This window comes from Erpetoichthys calabaricus, chromosome 12 (genome assembly GCF_900747795.2).
Source record: "Erpetoichthys calabaricus chromosome 12, fErpCal1.3, whole genome shotgun sequence".
NCBI classification, from domain to species: Eukaryota; Metazoa; Chordata; class Cladistia; order Polypteriformes; family Polypteridae; genus Erpetoichthys; species Erpetoichthys calabaricus.
Window position 1 is genome coordinate 142375759 of NC_041405.2, and position 18408 is coordinate 142394166.

The 18408-nt window shown below is 43.2% G+C and overlaps 1 protein-coding gene across 1 annotated transcript; it reads right to left on the reverse strand.

Moving 5' to 3' along the window:
• Positions 1-478: 478 nt before the first annotated feature.
• plekhj1 (pleckstrin homology domain containing, family J member 1) lies at positions 479-18147 on the reverse strand. The gene is made up of 6 exons (XM_028816436.2): positions 17790-18147; positions 10440-10507; positions 6904-6970; positions 5634-5724; positions 1346-1409; positions 479-1268 (listed from the first exon to the last, which is right to left on the reverse strand). Exons 1-6 carry the CDS (start codon positions 17881-17883, stop codon positions 1203-1205), a joined length of 450 nt encoding a protein of 149 aa, XP_028672269.1. The 5' UTR covers positions 17884-18147; the 3' UTR covers positions 479-1202.
• Positions 18148-18408: the final 261 nt, after the last annotated feature.

The window sequence follows — 18408 nt, forward strand, 5'->3', positions numbered from 1 at the left end:
CTGTCTTTCTTTCATTCATATGTTACGTAGGCACGTACCTTTTATCTTCGGCAATCTCATTCTCTAACCAGGCCTCAGGAGCTAACCAGCGTAACACTGTCCACCACCCCTTTCGTTATTCCGGCACATTGTTGACATCCGTGAGTAACAACAACGTACTAAACTGGAAGGTGGTCTACGCATGCGTGGAATTAGCGGACAAACAAAGATCAAGATCCAAATGAAGATTATATATAAAGATTAGTTAATTTAAAGCACAACAATTTGTTTAGTTTGAATGTCTGTGTTTTGAGGTGTGACTGCAGTACTACAGTCTTCAGTAGTATAAGCCTGGAGGAGATTCTTAATGCAATGCCTATGTTTTAGCTGCCTCTCTACTGCCATCTAGTGCTTCTTCTTCTAATTCATTCGCGGACAAACAAAGATCAAGATCCAAATGAAGATTATATATAGAGACGAAAAAATGAATGTGGGCCTATTTGATTGAATAGCTTAAAATACTTTATTGCATATTTTAATAAAGTAAAAAAAGTATATATATACAGCATTCAGATTTTTCACAAAATTGTTTTTAAAGACCCAGGTAGCAGAATAAGACCTGATATATTTTGAGTGGCCCAGTCCGATACTTGAACATCCTTGTTATGGCCCAGAAGTGAGGAGAGGGCGGCCGATAAGGCCAATGCCACATCGCCCACTGAAACAGTGAAGCTTAAATTTGAACAGGCCCTCACCCCACTGCCAGTGACTCGACTCTTCCAGGAATTCGTTTACAGCAGAAGACTTCTTCTCCTTCTCTCTCTTCTTCAGTCTTCTGTGAGGAAAAAGCAAACTGAGCGGACTCAAAGATCACAGTTTTACAGAAATATAGTGCAAGTGTCCCGCATCCGTGACACATTCTTAGCAACAGTTATGTAATCAGACGAGACTGAGCAGGCAGAAACAGTCTGACTTTTCAGAGATGACCTCTGGTGCTGTCCAAGAAGCACAACTGACCATGATGAATGGAAAGTTAAGTGACTTCCCTGCTCTGGCTAAGGAGGGGGGGGGGGGCCTCAGCGCCACTGCCTGCAATAATTTCAAGAGAGCGCAGAACAAACACTTAAGCACCCCAGAACCTACATTCAGTTCAAGAAGTTTCACGGTCACTAAAAATTCAATCGAAAGCAAAATAAAAAAAAGTCTGAGCTGGCCGGCTGCATTTAGGTCCTTTGAGAGCAGATCTGGAAACGCGCCTCCTCCGATATTCCGTACTGCTCCAGGGGGTCCTGGTTAAAGAAGAGGAGATTGGTCAGTGGCAGGTCCAGCACATCAAAACTGTTAACACAAGAAGAGTGTTTCTCACCCTGCCGGTAAGCCTCTGAATTTCACTGCGGTAAAAGATGAGACTTTTCCTCATGTATTCATAGCTGGAGGATTAGAAGAAGAAGGTGAGACTGGTTAATGCAGTACTGACGGCTCTGTTTGAGCTCCAATTCCAATTCCACCCGTACCCATATTGATCAGGCCTCTCAGAGTAGCAACACAGTCGTGGCCTGGCGTGGGAACTGCACACTGTAATTTGAAATATTTTACAAACAAACCAGGGTGACAGAATTTACAGGACTTTAATTACAGACATTGTAAGCGTCCTTTGGTATCGTACCAGTAATTTATGCGTTTCTTCCTGCTGGTTTATTTTTCCAATTCGTTTACAACCAGGGAATAGGAAATAAGTTCAGATGACAAAGAACCTGTTTTAATTTGGACACCATAGGGCTAGGAATTGCAGAACTGGTTTACAATTTGACAAAGAAAGAAGTGTGGAGATATTTAAAAGAGGAAACACTCTGATCAGAGTCATTCGCCATCAGGGCAAGATAACAAATCAAATGTGTGCCATGTCACATGTCCCCAAACCCAATGGGTGCAGTTTAACATAAATAATTAAAAATCATGGAGTGGTATTTCTGAGCGATGCCATAAAAGACCCATGGACAAGAAGGTTCCAGAAAGAATCTTTAAATATTTGGATCCGTAACAGGCTCCATAAAGTCAATAACCATACCAAGGGGTTGTCATTTTAAAGGAGTCTCGCTGCATACAATGACACAGGTTAAGTCCTCGTTTTCTTAATCTGTTCGTGTCCTGCAGGGTAGCCTACCATACATTAAATATTTCAGGTTTCCTCTACATATTATGAAGTTTATCAAAGCACAAAGAACCAATTTCATATGCAAAGAACTCTTCCCAGAATGAAGTGGTGTTTTGTTGATCAATAGCTCTATGAGGAACCATGCAACCCAGTAAAGAACCAGGACTTGTAAGAGTGCATGATGGACTAAAAGGAAGCAGAAAAATAACAACAGATGGGCTACATAGGAAGAGAGACGTAGATGAAGAGACAGGAGACCAACTGATATGGACAGCAGAAAGCGTAACTCTGATCGCTAAACTAAAAGCCACCCAGGACAACATCCACTCCTTCTCACGGAGTTTTTCCTCAGACTGTTGAAATCCAGACTTTGCTACCCATTTTTTTCCTAATGTATTTTCTTCCATTTGGTATTGTTATACATTAATAAATACCACGCTGATTTTATATTTTCTATACTTTTTCTAGAGTGATTGAAATAATAAAAAGGTACCAAGTGCGAGTCAGATTGCTACTGTCATACTACTGAGGTTCCCAAGGCGATCGCTCCTCAGTAATTAGAACAACCTTCGGTAAAAGTAAGACCTAGTTTGGGTAGTGAGTGGCATTAAAACAAAACACTTGTGGTTTTCTGTGTGTTGTGAGGACCCCTGCATGTTTGTTAGTGCAGGTGATGGTGAGTCCATATATAGAGAATTTTATGCAGAATATTGCAGAGTGGCTGGTAATTGCTACAGTTTGAGTCTTTCTCTGGATGGGATGAGATCATTACGTGCATTTGTATGTCTGCCTTAATCTTCAACAATGAGTATAGATGTACCTAATGTATGTTCCTGGTAAATCTCACAAACTTCATGATAACACCGGTCCTGACTGGCTCAGAAACCTCAGAGTGATACAGGTTCAGTCCTACTCTTGGTAGCAGGAGTCTTCTTCTTCCTCAACAACTTTCCCCACTTCTGTGTGGGGTCGATGTGCTTGATCAACCTCCTCCAAAGAGCTCAGTCCTGCAACCCGTTTTCCTTCAGACCTTCTTTCACTTCATCCATCCAATCCACCTCTGCTTTGGCCTCCCTCACTTTCTCTTCCTCTGGACTTCCACTCCAATCACTCTTTTTACCACATATTCATCGTCTCTTCTCATCACTTGTCCATACCACTTCAACCTACTTTCCTCTATTTTCTTAGATCTCTATCCCACTTTTGTTGTCTCATTTCTTATTCTGTCCTTTTTGTAACTCTACACATTCATCTCAGCCTTCTCATTTCTGGCACATCTAACTTCTTCTCCTTTCTGTTCCCTTTTACTGCCCATGTCTCAGCTCCATACGTCATTGCTGGTCTTACCTTTAACTTTCACCTTGAGTCCTCAAACACATAACACTCCTGACACCTTCTTCTAGCTGTTCCATCTACTCTGCACTGTGTGTGTCTTTCCTGTGCCTAATTCTCCATCTTGGTCTACCGCTGATCCTAGATATTTACACTTGCTCACTTTTCAGTAGCTCTCTCTGCAAACTAACTCCTGAATCGTGATCATCACTAAACCTCATATATTCTGTCGTCTTCACATTTATCTTCAGCCCTCTATCTTCCAAAACCCTTCTCCATTTTTCCAGCTTTCTCTGCACTTCCTCTTCCTACATAACACAACGTCATCCGCTCATCTGCCCCGGGGGAGACTGGTCTTTTATCCCAGAAGTCAACACATCCACAATCAGATCTAAGAGGCAAGGACTTAAAGAAGACCCCCTGTTGCAGACCTACTCTAACTGGGATCTTATGTCTATTAACCCAACACTGTGTAAAAGGATTCTATCAGTTGTCTCAATTTAAGACATTACTAACTTCATGAGGCTTTAGGAGAGCTCAAGAGTTGTCCTAACTCACTAGGAGCTGCCAGAACATGGTGTTCAGGCAGAGACCAGCATGTTCATCATGGAAAAGGCAGAAGGTTTTGAAATACTGGACCACTAAAGAACTCACATAAAGGTATTGATTTGACAGAGATGGTACAACAGGCATAACAAACAGCTTCTTCATGTAGATGCAGTGATCACATGAAGTACAGTATCAGCTAAACCGTAACTGTTGGTAACATTGTTTTTTAGCCACAGGGGAAAAAGCAGCTTTGCAATGGCCATAATTTGGGTATGTCACAACCAATAAATTCTCAAATTTCGCACCAAACTTTGAAAGCCCTTGCAACACATGAGGTAATACACGGATGTATAACTTTCCCAACTGCTCCATGTGGGGTAACGTTAAAGCAAGCTGCATTCATGCAAACTGCTGTTCAGAGCTGTTGGTGTGATTGACAACACACATGTAATCATCCCAAGAGTGTATGAACGTGCATATGTGAATCGCAAGCAGTATCAACACACAGGGGGTCTTAGATGGAAACCGTACTGTAGTAGCTGGCATATTACCTAAAGATTCACAATGCAGGATGGGTCACACTGAGCTGTGCATTCCATGAACCCTTGGAATATTCCTGTTCAACTTTAGAAGCCTGAGAAGTTAGGCAGGGACTCCCAAGGCACTGGGTAAATGGACATGTCATGTGACTCCAGAATGAGAGCATTAGAAGCGTGAACGTTGACTTTAGAAACAGCGTAAGAATAGCCATGGCTAGTTTCAGTTACTGTTACTTTACAAGGTGTTTACTGTGATTCTGAAAGTACGGCTGTGGATCATGCATTGTAAAATAAACGTACCTGTTACCAGACTTTACTCCCATTTGGTGTGTTTGTGTGTCTCGTTCCATCTTGGTGCTTGTTACAATATTATTTTTGATGTTGGTGCAAAACGGTGTGGTTCAGTACAGAGTACCTCATGAGTGGGGCACAAAGCTTTTATTTGAACGTAATCCCGTCCCTTTGAATATTATTAGCATCATCTTTGTGATGAAGTCTTAATGTTAGTATCGTACAACTACAACGCGCCGTCACAATTTCCATGGAAACTATAAAATGCCTTTTTGAGCGTCCTTTTGTGGCTCGTGGTGCTGTATAATTGTGACGTCATTCATTTTCGAGTGTGGCCTCCTACTCCTCACTGGCAGTGGGTGTGGGATGCTTCATAACAACTTCTCATGTCTTTCTGTGGGGTTGGACAATTTCTTATCCCAGTCTGACTTTTAGTGCAATTCATTATGAGACACTTGCTAAATATGGGCACTGAACTAACCCTTGGTGCTGTATATTCAGACTTAGAAAAGCAAAAATGATGAGGAGTTGGTTTTCTAGTTCTGGATGTACGCAAGATTACTTGGGCCAGTATACTCAACCTCAACCATGTATGAATTTTGATGCCCAAGTGGTGTGTGGGTGTTCATTTACTATTTATGTAGCTGTGTACCACTAATTCTACCCCACCAGGATGTGAATCATTTGGATGAGTTAGTGTTTGGCGTCCATGTCAAAAGGTGACGAATGTGGCACAGAATGTTCTAGATTTCAGATGCAATTCCAGCTGTAAAAAGAGGGCGACCTACCTGGCCCGAGTGAGTGACTCGACCCACTCCCGACACTGGTCGAGGGTGTCACATTCAAACTGGTACTTGCGCTCAGACTCGTCGAAGAAAACTGAAACAAGAACAAAATAGAGGAGAAGAAGATTAAACCATGGAGTAACCAGCTGTGATCTTCCAACACCCCGACAGTGTGCGACCACGTTAAAAAAAAAAGTCTACATGGTATGACAGAAATGGATACAATGTGCACTTTCACTGTGTCTGAATTGTTTGATTTGTAATTTTAAACTGTGGAGCACAGGAGTAAATCAAGGAAAAAAAATGTGTCTTTGTCCCAAACATTACGGAGGGCACTCTATATGTAATTAATTCTATTATATGTAAGTATTGTGGCCTGCAGAGAGCACAGTGAGCCCCAATACCCCAAACACAACTACTACAGACACAGTCCTGGGTTCAAATCCAGTTCTTTTACTTATAACCAGTTTCTTCCCCGCTCCAATGATACAGCACAGCAAGCTCTTCGGTCTTTCTTTATTTACTTTGATCTCCTCCACTCCACCCAGATGAGCGTTGCTGGTCTTCTCTCCCGACTCCAACTCACTGGGCCACTGGAGGGGGTCTCTTTTAACTTCAAACCCAGAAGTACTTCCGCTGCTTAATCTATTGCCTCCGGGAAGCATTACAGGGTCAGGCAGGACCCTAACAGTCCTTGTGCCGTCAATATCCGACAACGCCTCCTGAGAGCTGCCACAGAACCCGGCAGTGCAGGCCCACGGGACCACAACTCCCATAATGCTCTGCCCGATGTCCATATTGGATTTTGCCAAATGGGATGTTGCTACCCTGTGTATGGGGGGGGTACTCTACCCGTAGGAGACAGTTGCCTACTGTCCTGTCGTTCCAGGTGCCCAAGCCCAACCAGTGTGTCCCTCTGTGGTTGCTGGGATGCCATCCCTGGTGTAGCTGCTACTGCAGCATCTTTCTGTTGTCCATGTCCTGGCACAGAAGAGGAATATCACCATTCCAATGCTGACCTTTCCTTCCTCATGTCCTCTTGGCCAGGCAAGGGATCAGGATCTATAATGGCAGGGATTTGTTCGCTGGTAATAATTTAGTTTGAACTCCAAAGAATCAGTAAATGATACAAGGCCAGTGCGCTCAATGAGCCATAAAGAAGTGTGCACTAAAGATGGAGAGCTAGCAGTTTAGACTCGTGATGGACCAGGAGATTAAACATACAATTCGAAAAGGACAAAACCGTTCAAGACAAGTTACATTTCCTACTTACTGATGGAAAACATGGAGCCATCCTCCTGCTGAATCTTACACTGCTCCAGCAGTAAGGCACCGATGGGCTATGTGGGGCACAGGAGAAAAAGAGAAAAACAGGAATTAACACAAAATGAAATCAAACCTGGGAAGACCTATAAAGCAAATGGTGATTAGGCAGAGATGAAGTCCGATCAGAGCACAATATGCTTATTAAAGATTATTGGTTTATATACACAACTAGCCACCCCCCATGGCTCTGCCCACATAGTAGTGAAACAGGACAGCAAGGAGGGCACTGCCCAGCTCCCCACTCCTGATGTCACGCCTCCCCTCGGCCCGCAGCCTCTATCTCGGATTAGCGTGAATATAACGCTCCTGCAAGCAAACTATGATTCCTAGCACGATGAGAAGAAGTCACAAATTCAACTGGAATGTTCAAGCAAATTATAGAAAAAAAACCCCAATCTAAATCCGTTAAGTTGTTCTCTGGTGAAAAGCGGACAGACAGATATATATAGGTTTTATCCCATCTCTACATGTTACATTACTTTCGTTTCCTCTCATTCTACATTTTTGCTTTCACTGTTATGCTGTATCAGTCAATGAGAAAGAACTTCTTGGGTTCCTGGCTGGGGAAACTCCAAGAACATTTTTTGTTTTAGAGATTTTTTTAATGAGCGTTGGAATCAACTTTACCACACCCCACTGTATCGGTGGACCTGTTCAACCCCAGGAACCTTTGAGTTGCAGGCCTCCATAGCCTTCCACCATCCAAACATCTGTATGCCGTGACTGGCCCTAGAGATGATAATGGCTGAAGCACCAAGAGCAACCTCAGCTATCAGAGATGGAGACAGATGGTGTCCTAAGGCCGGAGTTATACTTCACGCGACGCATGCTGCAGCGGACACTCCTGCTACGCAAGCGTTGAAGTGTTTATACTCGCGCGTAGTTTATGTAAATCTGGAGGAATCTGCCAGGTGGCAGTGTGAGATGTTATCACGGTGAGAACATCTTCGGCTTCTCTGTGTTGTGAATTGCCTAGAACACCCATTAAATTCTGATGACACCTTACCGCAATATCTCTGAAAAGGATGTTTATTGAATAAATCCAGGGATGTGTCCATTCCAGCAAGCATTGGGCACGAGTGAGAAACAATCCCTGGACGATGCCTTGGCTCATTGCAAGGTGAATACAAGCACACACATACACACACACACACGTGCCGTCATTTTAGCGGCACAAAATCCCCAAATCTGCATATCTTTGGAAGGAAACTGGAGCACACTGAGGAAACCCAGCAGGAAAACGTGTAAACTCCAGGCAGGGAATATCAGCGACGTGACTCACTGCGAGACAGCAACGCTAACGCTCCGCCACTGTGTCACCCCATGTGTGTAATTATTAACAGTATTCATTATTTAAACGAAATTACCGATTTATCTGTGAAATGTAATATACATACTTTAATGCTTTTCATCATGAAAGTGATATCAAGTATAAATCTAAGGATTCTAAATGTGCAGAATATCATACATTTAATGTGCTCAGTGTGGCGATTATTGCTGGCGATTCGCTGCTGTCAGGACCAGAGGAAGCCCTAGAAAAAAAGATGGCACAGAAGACGGTATGTGAGACTTTTAAAACGTATCGTGTCATTATGATCGGGAATATGTGACGCTTGAATATAAAAGCACCATGAATACATCTGTATTTATCAAATATCGAAGCACGCACACCGATCTCGTAGGATCCGCAAAGCAGCTTTCTGTCACATGTAGATAGTAACCAGAGACTCTGATGTCACGTTCAGACTTGATCACACTGCACCCCCAATCCCAACTTTTTGCTGGTACTGCAACTCGCGCACGTGTCGCGTTAATTTCTGAGGACCTGCTCAGAGGACGCATCAAATGAACGCTCAGAATGCGTGGCGACCATGATCTGAGTGTGAAGTATAAATGAGCCCTAACTGCTCCCTTCAGTGGGGTTTTTCCAGCAGAACCTGACATGGATTTTATGTGGAATGTGATGAACTGGTACCCTGCCTAAGAACTGTTCCACCAATCATTAGCATCATGGCAGGGATAGGCACCAGCTTCCCTGCAAACCTACTTAGGATCAAGCAAGTTTACAAAATGGCTGGATGACTATTGAATACAAGCTAAATGTAAGATGTAGTAATTGTGTCGTGAATGACGCTTGCTCCTGGTGTGGCCTTAAGGTGGTAGTGCATGTGGAACGTATCTTACCGCAGCGTATTTCCCAGCATTAAGCCAGGCCATTTGTGGAGCGAACAAAACCTGCTGGACACTCGTAGGTCTCGTGGAGGAAGCTGTTAAAATCTCAAAAGATTTTAATTTTGGTATTTTTCAAGTCAAAAATATTTCTTCACAAACATGGTGTATATGCCTTTGCCATGCAGAATTGTGTTCCAAAGTTTGTACTTTCTATAAATTTTCAAAAAGTACTTTGCCCACACTGGTGCTTTACAATGGAGGATCATCCATCATCATCATAGAAGGAAGAGCCTGCGCAAAGGAGTTGTTGATATCGGTGGTAATGAGTGTGTGCAATCACACCGCCTCACTTCCTGTTGGGAATCCACGTGGCAATCCAGTTGCAAGACGACAAGGTATGGCAGGGAGTTGCACCGCTTGGTAGGATGGGGTGTGTGGGTGTCAGTCTTAGTCAGGACCTCACCTCACCTCAGTCAGTGCCAAGAGTACACAACTCTTGATGACATTGCTCAGGGGATCATTGAATCACGCAAACCACTCCACCACGTCAAAAAGCACTGGCTCAGTGGAGGGATAATGGAGGACACAGAACACAAAACACCACCGGTAAATAAAAGCATAAAACTTAACAAACACACAATCTTGTTTTCTGCAAGTCCTCTGCACACAGCCTGTGTCAGTTCACCCTGTGCTCTGGCAGCAGTCTGGGCACTGCATGATGGCACATTGCTGTTGCTCTCTCCACTCAGCTGCTCCCACTCTTGTTTTTTTTTTTTCTATTATTTGTAACTGCCACAGAGAGACCAGCAAACAAAAAATCTTTTGCAGTTCTCCACTTCAGTGAATGTAGACTTGAAATATTACTGACAGAAGTATCGTTTTCTGTGTTCTCCCACGGTTTATTGCAAAATCTCACATAGGAACATGGATAAATTTATATGGTGGTTAGATCATGAATATTCAAATTTGCACGCCATATATGGTTACTGATAGGAAGTGACTAAAAGTGGGTGCACGAGTTTTAAGTTGATTTGAGATTTATAAAGGAAACTTGGAGCGGCATGTGGTGAACAAACGGTTTAATAAACCCATTTTTTTTATGTGTGTATGCTATTTTTGCTCTTGTAGACTAAACAAAATTTTACATAGAAAGACAGACAGACAAAGAGGTAAAACTTTAGTTGTTCTAGGGGCTAATTTTGTTTAGTATGGAATCTAAGCAAGGTTTTACACCTGAAGCCCCGTCCCCCACACACTACTTAGTTACTTATTCTATGTGTCCACTTTCTAATGTTTGCATGTGTTACTTACCTCTTCCTCATCTGTCTTGAAGTAAAAGAGAAAGTTCACCACCAGTTTCACAAGCCGCTTCTTTGGAACTGCAAAGCAAAGACAGCAACAATCTCAGTTCACTTCTGCCAAGGGGCGACTTTCATTGGTTCAGCTTCTAGAATACAATCTGTGAGCCGGAGAGGGAGGTTCTCTCTTCCCATGATGCAGCAGCAACCCCACTGAGTAACCCCTCCACCCCTTTAAAAAGAGACTTTTCAGTCATACTAGAAATACATCCATCCACCTGTACTGACCCTCTTTAACCTGGGTCAGGAAGCCTCTCCTAACAGCTTTAGGCACAAGGCCGAAACCAACCCTAGACAGTGGCGGTCTATCGCAGGGCATTCATACTCATTCACACATATGGCGCTTGTGGGGACAACCTAAGTTAGCTTTTTCCATTGTAAACTCTCTGACATTGAGTTAGTAAGTTATTGATCTAGTTACTTATTATTTATCACACATTCACAATTGTATTAATGATTTTTGAATATTTATGAAGTCATGTAGGGGCGGCACGGTGGCGCAGTGGGTAGCGCTGCTGCCTCGCAGTTGGGAGATCTGGGGACCTGAGTTTGATTCCTGGGTCCTCCCTGCGTGGAGTTTGCATGTTCTCCCCGTGTCTGCGTGGGTTTCCTCCGGGCGCTCCGGTTTCCTCCCACATTCCAAAGACATGCCGGTTAGGTGGATTGGCGATTCTAAATTGGCCCTAGTGTGTGCTTGGTGTGTAGGTGTGTTTGTGTGTGTCCTGCGGTGGGTTGGCACCCTGCCCGGGATTGGTCCCTGCCTTGTGCCCTGTGTTGGCAGGGATTGGCTCCAGCAGACCCCCGTGACCCTGTGTTCGGATTCAGCGGGTTGGATGATGGATGGATGGATGGATGAAGTCATGTATTGTTATTGTCCCTTTGCACAGTCATTGGATTTAAACAACAGAGTATTTCATTAAAAAATCTACTGTATGCATTATCTGTATGTGAGAAATAAAATTTGATTTGTTTTGGGGAAAAAGTTCAGAGACAATGATGCTAACCCATGCTGTAAATCTCACAAATCAGCCATGCCAAAGAGAAAATCATTTTTAACCAGGGGCCGCAGCAAGCGATTCCTTTTCTCAAATCGGTGCCAAATGACGCGACCAACGCTTTGTACTCTCATTTTTTTTGGTTGCAAATGGAGGAATGTCAGACAATGATGGCCACCTGTCAAAAGTTCTGTCCCCAAAAAAAAACCTTGAGTGGCATCCATTCCTCAGGCAAGTATTCTACTACACCAAGTCAGAACAAGTGAACCTGATGTTAAGAGCAGGACGTTACTCAGTGCTACAACTGGGCATCTTTAAAAACAAACAAAACACATGGGCTTGTCCACAAAACGGTAGTGAATGTTTACGTGCTGTTAAATGTTCAGAGTTTGTCCATCAATGTGATGTACTAGATTCAGTGAGATTTTTAAAGGAGCATCACAAATGTTTATGAAATATAAAATTCAATTAAAAAAAAATGTGCAGTAACTTGAGGTGGAAGCATATGTGCTTATTTGTGAAAATGTTTAGAAGTTGAACTTCAGTTTTATTACCAGGCAGCACAGTTGCTAGCTGACACCACTACTGAGATAAGATGTTCAGATGACTTCATTATTACAGAGGTCAGCACCACTGGCCTGTAATCATCCCAACTGAGTTCCCGAGCTGTTTCGTCGTGTGGTGGGTACGACAACGTGCTTTACCAGTGCATCCTCCCCAACCCGACCTGACCTTACCTGACCTGTGCTAGGGATTTTTCCAGGTGTTGCAGCCATACAGTAACAAGGTACATGGAATTAAACAACACAATATACAAGACAGGACACCATCATAACATTATATCCACTATACACAGATATATAAAACAATGTCATAAAGCCAGTAATATATTAGGTAAGTCCTATATAAAATAAACGTAATTTATAAATATATATATATCTTCTCTCTATTATAAATTAAAATCCTGGGAGAGAAAGACGGGAGACGAGATGTGATCTTCACGTTAAGATCACGGAAGACATTTAAAAGACCCGCGAGACGAAACAGATTGGCCACGGAGCGTCTCGCGGGGACCTTAAACATGAGACTTTGTGCCAAGAGATTGACTCAGGACCGTCTCGCGGGGACGTAGAACATGAGATTCTTGCAAAACGCGCCCTACTTACAACCAAATAAGACCACGGGCAACAACACACTCAGTCGTGTCAAGGCTTTGAGCACACACAGATCCAGGGCTCTCAGTGCATATAAAGCATATAAGGACAATACGTTATAAATGAAACGTCGACGACTAAGCGAAGAAGAAAGAGCAGCGCCGAGAAAAGAGACTCAAAAGCGTTGGAGAGAAAAAAAGAGCAAAAAAGAAAAAGAATAATCTAGGTGCAAATTCAGAAAATAAGGAAAGTAATTATCAGCCCAGAATAAGTGGAATTGAAAAATAAGCAGGTCCAATCGGGCTCGGAATTAAAAGACAAAGAGTAAAAGACAAAATAGAACTTCATAAAGACTTTCACGCTATACACATGAAGAGCAGGTTAGAGATTATGAAAGCAGTGGAATTTGAAAGGCTCAAAAAAAAAAAAAAACATTGGCGCGATACAAATGTGGAGAAAGTTAAAGGAAGCAGGAAAATTAGAAAGTATAAAAAAAAGAAAGTAAAGATCGCAGTAGCGCAAACAAATCGAAATTATTAATCGAAAAAGGGAAAATAATCACCACAGACCAGGTGTCAATGAAAAAAAAAGCAGGACAAAGCAAGGTCAGAAATAAAAGACAAAGAGTAGAAAACAAAGTAAAATGTCATAAAGAGGTTAAAAATCAAGGGGGCCAAACACACACAGAGCAGGTTAGAGATAAAGAAAACTGGAATTCAAAAAACTAAAAAAAAAACGTAGGCGCAAAACACATGCAGAGCAAGATACAGAATATGAAAGCAGAAAAAAACAACAGTGTCAAAACAAAGAAAGAAAACATCGTATTAGCACAAAAAAAAGAGAAATTATTACTTGGAGAAATAACAAAAAGGCGAATAGAGATCATATATATGGACACAGGTGATATGTCAGAAGTATGTAAATATTGTAAGGCTTTGAAATTTAAGTCAAGAGAATTTCAAAAACGGAGTTTACCTCACATGCATTTATTGGTTACTTTGCAAAAAAAAATGATTAACTGCTGATGATGTCGATCGTTTTGTCTGTGCTGAAATTCCAAACAGAGAAACCCATCCTGAATTATGGTACAAAGTCATTAAACATGTCTCACTGACCTTATTAAAAAGATTCAGCATGTTGGGACTCAAAAGATTCCAAATATTGTTTTTACAGAAGTTCAGAAATAAAAGTGAAACTAATGAAATAACAACAATTCAAAGAAAAAAAAAATCTTAAATGTGTGTATCTGGAAAACCAAACACGGAGGTTGGTGAGCGAAGCGAGGAGGAGGTGAAGCCCCCTAGTGTATATCTTAATACATAATTCGCCCGCCTCCTCACTCACTCACGTCCTACTGAAGCTGAATGTGCAGTCGCCTTCTGTGCAGCTGCCCGAAAAACCTTACGAGACTGACATCCAACCCCAACATCGCGGCAGGCGGTGGATTTACGGCCGCAAAAATTCAAAGAGAAAGACGACTTCGATTACAGCTCTAGAGGCCTGAAAGGCGATTTCGACTACAGCTCGAGGCCTAATTACGCATTCATTCAATACACCTATATCAGGTTTGTGGTGCTTATACTTATTACTATTCCATATTGTACTGGAACATTCATCATTCAATATTATACTATAGGCCTGGAAAATTAATCAACTAACAGTACAAGCCTGTACAGTAATGAGTAAAGCGGACTACAATCATTACAAAACAACTTCTTCGTTACTTATCACTTGTTCTTCATACACTGCTGACACAAACTCGTGCCCATTTCATCTTACGTTGTCAAAAGGAGCTCTTTGTCTAGTATGTATATATATATTATATATATATATATAAAAATCAGCAATGGGGGCGGCACGGTGGCACAGTGGGTAGCGCTGCTGCCTCGCAGTTGGGAGATCTGGGGACCAGGGTTCGCTTCCCGGGTCCTTCCTGCGTGGAGTTTGCATGTTCTCCCCGTGTCTGCGTGGGTTTCCTCCGGGCGCTCCGGTTTCCTCCCACAGTCCAAAGACATGCAGGTTAGGTGGATTGGCGATTCTAAATTGGCCCTAGTGTGTGCTTGGAGTGTGGGTGTGTTTGTGTGTGTCCTGTGGTGGGTTGGCACCCTGTCCGGGATTGGTTCCTGCCCTGTGTTGGCTGGGATTGGCTCCAGCAGACCCCCGTGACCCTGTTTGGATTCAGCAGGTTGGAGAATGGATGGATGGATGAAAATCAGCAACTGTGTTTAACCACAGAAATAACAAAGTTTACACATCTACACGTTCTTGTCTTCAGTGACCAGTAAAGTTTCCTCCATGGCTGCCTGGGCAAGTGTAGTGTTTGCTTAAATTTCTGGCACATTTCCTGACCCTTGACGCATAACAAAACCTCAGTGGAGTCCAGTTTCAGGCCCACCATCTTGTCTGCTGTGTAACGCGATGCAGTTCATGTTTCGAGTGAGCAGATACACTGCTGTATCACACCATTATGGAGGAAGGATGCTGTCAGTAAGAGCTCTATAAAGCTTTACCAACACTGAATGAGACAGGTTCACATTTTTAAGTTGATGGAAAGAAAAAAAATATATATACTGCTGAACTTTTTGGATAAGCGTTTTGTTCAAATGTTATGTGTTTATTTTAGGTCAGTCAGTCTGTGAGTGGCAGGTGTTTAAATGATTCTACTCTGTTGACAATGACATCAAAATTGCCAAATTCCCCCTGTGAACAAATAATGTTCTGTCTGTCGATAACTAGGGGAGTAGGAAGTGAGGAGTGTCTCCTAAAACACACAATCATTTCTACTGTTTTCAGGGAATTCACATTAAGATGGTTGAGAGTGGGTAGTGCTGCTGCCTCACCAAAAGGAGACCAGTTTGTGTTCCAGGTCCTCCCTGCATGGAGATTGCATGTTCTCCCCGTCTCTGCGTGGGTTTCCTCCCACAGTCCAAAGACATGCAGGTTAGGTGCATTGGCGATTCTAAATTGTCCCTAGTGTGTGTGGGTGTGGGTGTGTGCGCCCTACCCGCGGTTTGTTTCCTGCCTTGCGCCCTGTGTTGGCTGGGATTGGCTCCAGCAGACCCCCGTGACCCTGTACTTAGGATATAGTGGGTTGGATAATGGATGGATAGCTGGTATTTTTTTCTCTTCTCTTATTCTAAATTCAGAAAAGTATTTATTTTTTTAATGAACTCATTTTTTCTATTATTTTGATCTTTTTCTGTGTAGTTTGCTTATTTCGTTGTATGCTAATAATGACAATTAAAAAGAAGCAGAGCAGATACCTGGGAAAACAACACTAAATGACAAATGGCTGCAACTACTTTAATATCAGTCCCGCTAATTAGTAAATAATAGATCAAATAATCAGAAAACCTAGAAAGGAACAATGAAAATCAGGAAAATATTGTTAAAAGGTAAAAAAATACATTTCCATATAACTGCCTAGTACATTTTAACAAATATTTGCCAAACTTAGTTTTGTAATTGGGGCGGCACTGTGGCACAGTGGGTAGCGCTGCTGCCTCGCAGTTAAGAGACCCGGGTTTGCTTCCTAGGTTCTCCCAGTGTCTGTGTGGGTTTCCTCCTGGTTATCTGGTTTCCTCCCACAGTCCAAAGACATACAGGTTAGGTGCATTGGTGATTCTAAATTGTCCCTAGTGTGTGCTTTTTGTGTGTGCCCTGCGGTGGGCTGGTGCCCTGCCCGGGGTTTGTTTCCTGCCTTGCACCTTGTGTTGGCTGGAATTGGCTCCAGCAGACCCCCGTGACCCTGTGTTCGGATTCAGCGGGTTGGAAAATGGATGGATGGATGGATAGTTTTGTAATTTTTTACATTTACTCCGAAACACAAAAACTGTTTAATAACAGATCACTTCATTAGGCTAGAGAAGGGGGTTAGGAGCATCTGCTGAAAGCTTTGCCGCACCCCACAACACAATGAACCACCTGGATTGAGACCCCAGTGCAGTAGGTGACACCTCATCACCACACTAGACAAGTGTAAGACTTTTTACGGTGGCTGGAGTACCAATCCTGCCACCAACCCCCAAGTCTGCCCTATAAATTGGAGGACCTGCTTGCAGGGCTGGATGCTTAACGTCATTCCAAGGACAAAGCAATTGCAGGTTAAGGGCCCAATGGAGTCACTTCTGGTGTTTATGGGATTCAAACCAGCATAGATCTCTAACCTCAGAGCTAGGCAATTTGTGAATTTCCCATTGGGATTAATAAAGTATCTATCTATCTATCTATCTATCTAGGCTAGCAGTCCATTTTTACAACAGAAGTCGGTTGAAACCAAAACCTGCAGCCAGAGGGGGGTCCCCAGAGCCAAGATTGAGAACCACTGATTTAGAACTGCAGGTATTTAGCTTCTTTGGAAAAGGGATGATCATGGAGTCTGGAACTTTGCACTGATCCAAACACCAAGAGAACATTTCTATAAATACGGGTGTTAACTGATCAGAACAATGCATTTGTGTGGATAGACGGCGTCCCAGCACCCCCGTCTTGATCTGTCTCCGGTTATGATGATGATGAGACAAAGCGGGCATTAAACAAATGAGGGTGTTCATCATCCGTGGACAGGAGTTAACACGCATACACAGATGCTACACAAATGTCCAGATTTGACACTTTAAAAATATGGTTCTCAAGTATACAATAAATATTTTACACTCTCACACAAAGAAAATCTTTGCACCCCTGGCTGTGTGGCGAGTAACATCACCTCCTTTGGTCCGCAGGTCACTTTGAATCCCAGTGGTATCATTTTCTCGTTATTCGCTATTCTTTACGGCGGTTCCCACCATACATAAATTGCCGTACTGTTTTAAGCTCTCACTTACATCTTGAACGCACAATACAAAAGAAACCAGCGAGTCCCAGGCAAGGAAAACCGAAAGAGAAAATTGAAACGTGTTAGGAGATCGTGAAGCTCCCTACGGAACCGCGGCGACTATGGCTGAAACGAAATGGGAAAGTAACAGCGCCGAAGTTCCAAATTATGCGATTTCCCATAAATTCGCTTCGACCATCTACCTGCCCGCTTCGTGTTCTTAACGCGTCTCGCCCGCTCTGCCACACGTTCATTTAACGCGACACTCCGCCGCCGGCACTCGTCCCTTAAATAACCCCAGGCTGCTACCGCCTTCCCGGTCATTGAACCGCCCTTACCGTCGCCTTTCTTCGGTCCCTTCATGCCTAGCTCGGCAGCTTTCTCCGACGGCTGCCTGGATAGATAAAGCAGCTCCTTCTCGTTGAAGCGCATTTCGCCGCCGTCTCTTGTCAATTCGGACCGGCGACACTCTTGTTTGAGCCACACCCGGAAGCGCTTGTTTCTGTACGGGTGGAGCTCGGAGGCAATACGGCTTTTCCACCGCTGCGGGGAACCACTAAAGAAACGGATACGGCTTGGACTTAACGTCCCTCTCCGAGCAGTCCTTCAGCTGGCACCCACTGCGACATTCGTGCATCATCGGTGGGACAAAAGAGTTAAGTGGGAATAGCCTTTTACCCAGTGAAAACTACATTTCCCATACTGCATCGCGACGGCCGCCTCAAGGTGATGGGATCTTCAACGTCAGTGTAGTCAACCATAGGTCCATTTTCAGCGGTTGCTTTTATACATTCAATTCAAGGGCTCCCTAACTTTTTAAAACTGATTTTTTTTCTTATGAGGCTATCATCCCCCGTTGTTTTCGTTTCACATTTTCTACTCAAACCACTTGGTTCCTGCCGGATTGGAAGAAGCAGGTGCTCAACTCCAATATCTTCGCGTACTGCCGAGCGCTTC

What these genes read in the sequence shown, in the direction of transcription:
- plekhj1 (XM_028816436.2), bottom strand. Translation starts at nt 17,883, where the DNA reads ATGCGCTTCAACGAGAAGGAGCTGCTTTATCTATCCAGGCAGCCGTCG. An exon ending in GGGACCGAAGAAAGGCGACG is followed by an intron (nt 10,508 to 17,789) that starts GTAAGGGCGGTT and finishes TTTGCTTTGCAG; the next exon opens with TTCCAAAGAAGCGGCTTGTG. An exon ending in TGGCTCCATGTTTTCCATCA is followed by an intron (nt 5,725 to 6,903) that starts GTAAGTAGGAAA and finishes TTCTTGTTTCAG; the next exon opens with TTTTCTTCGACGAGTCTGAG.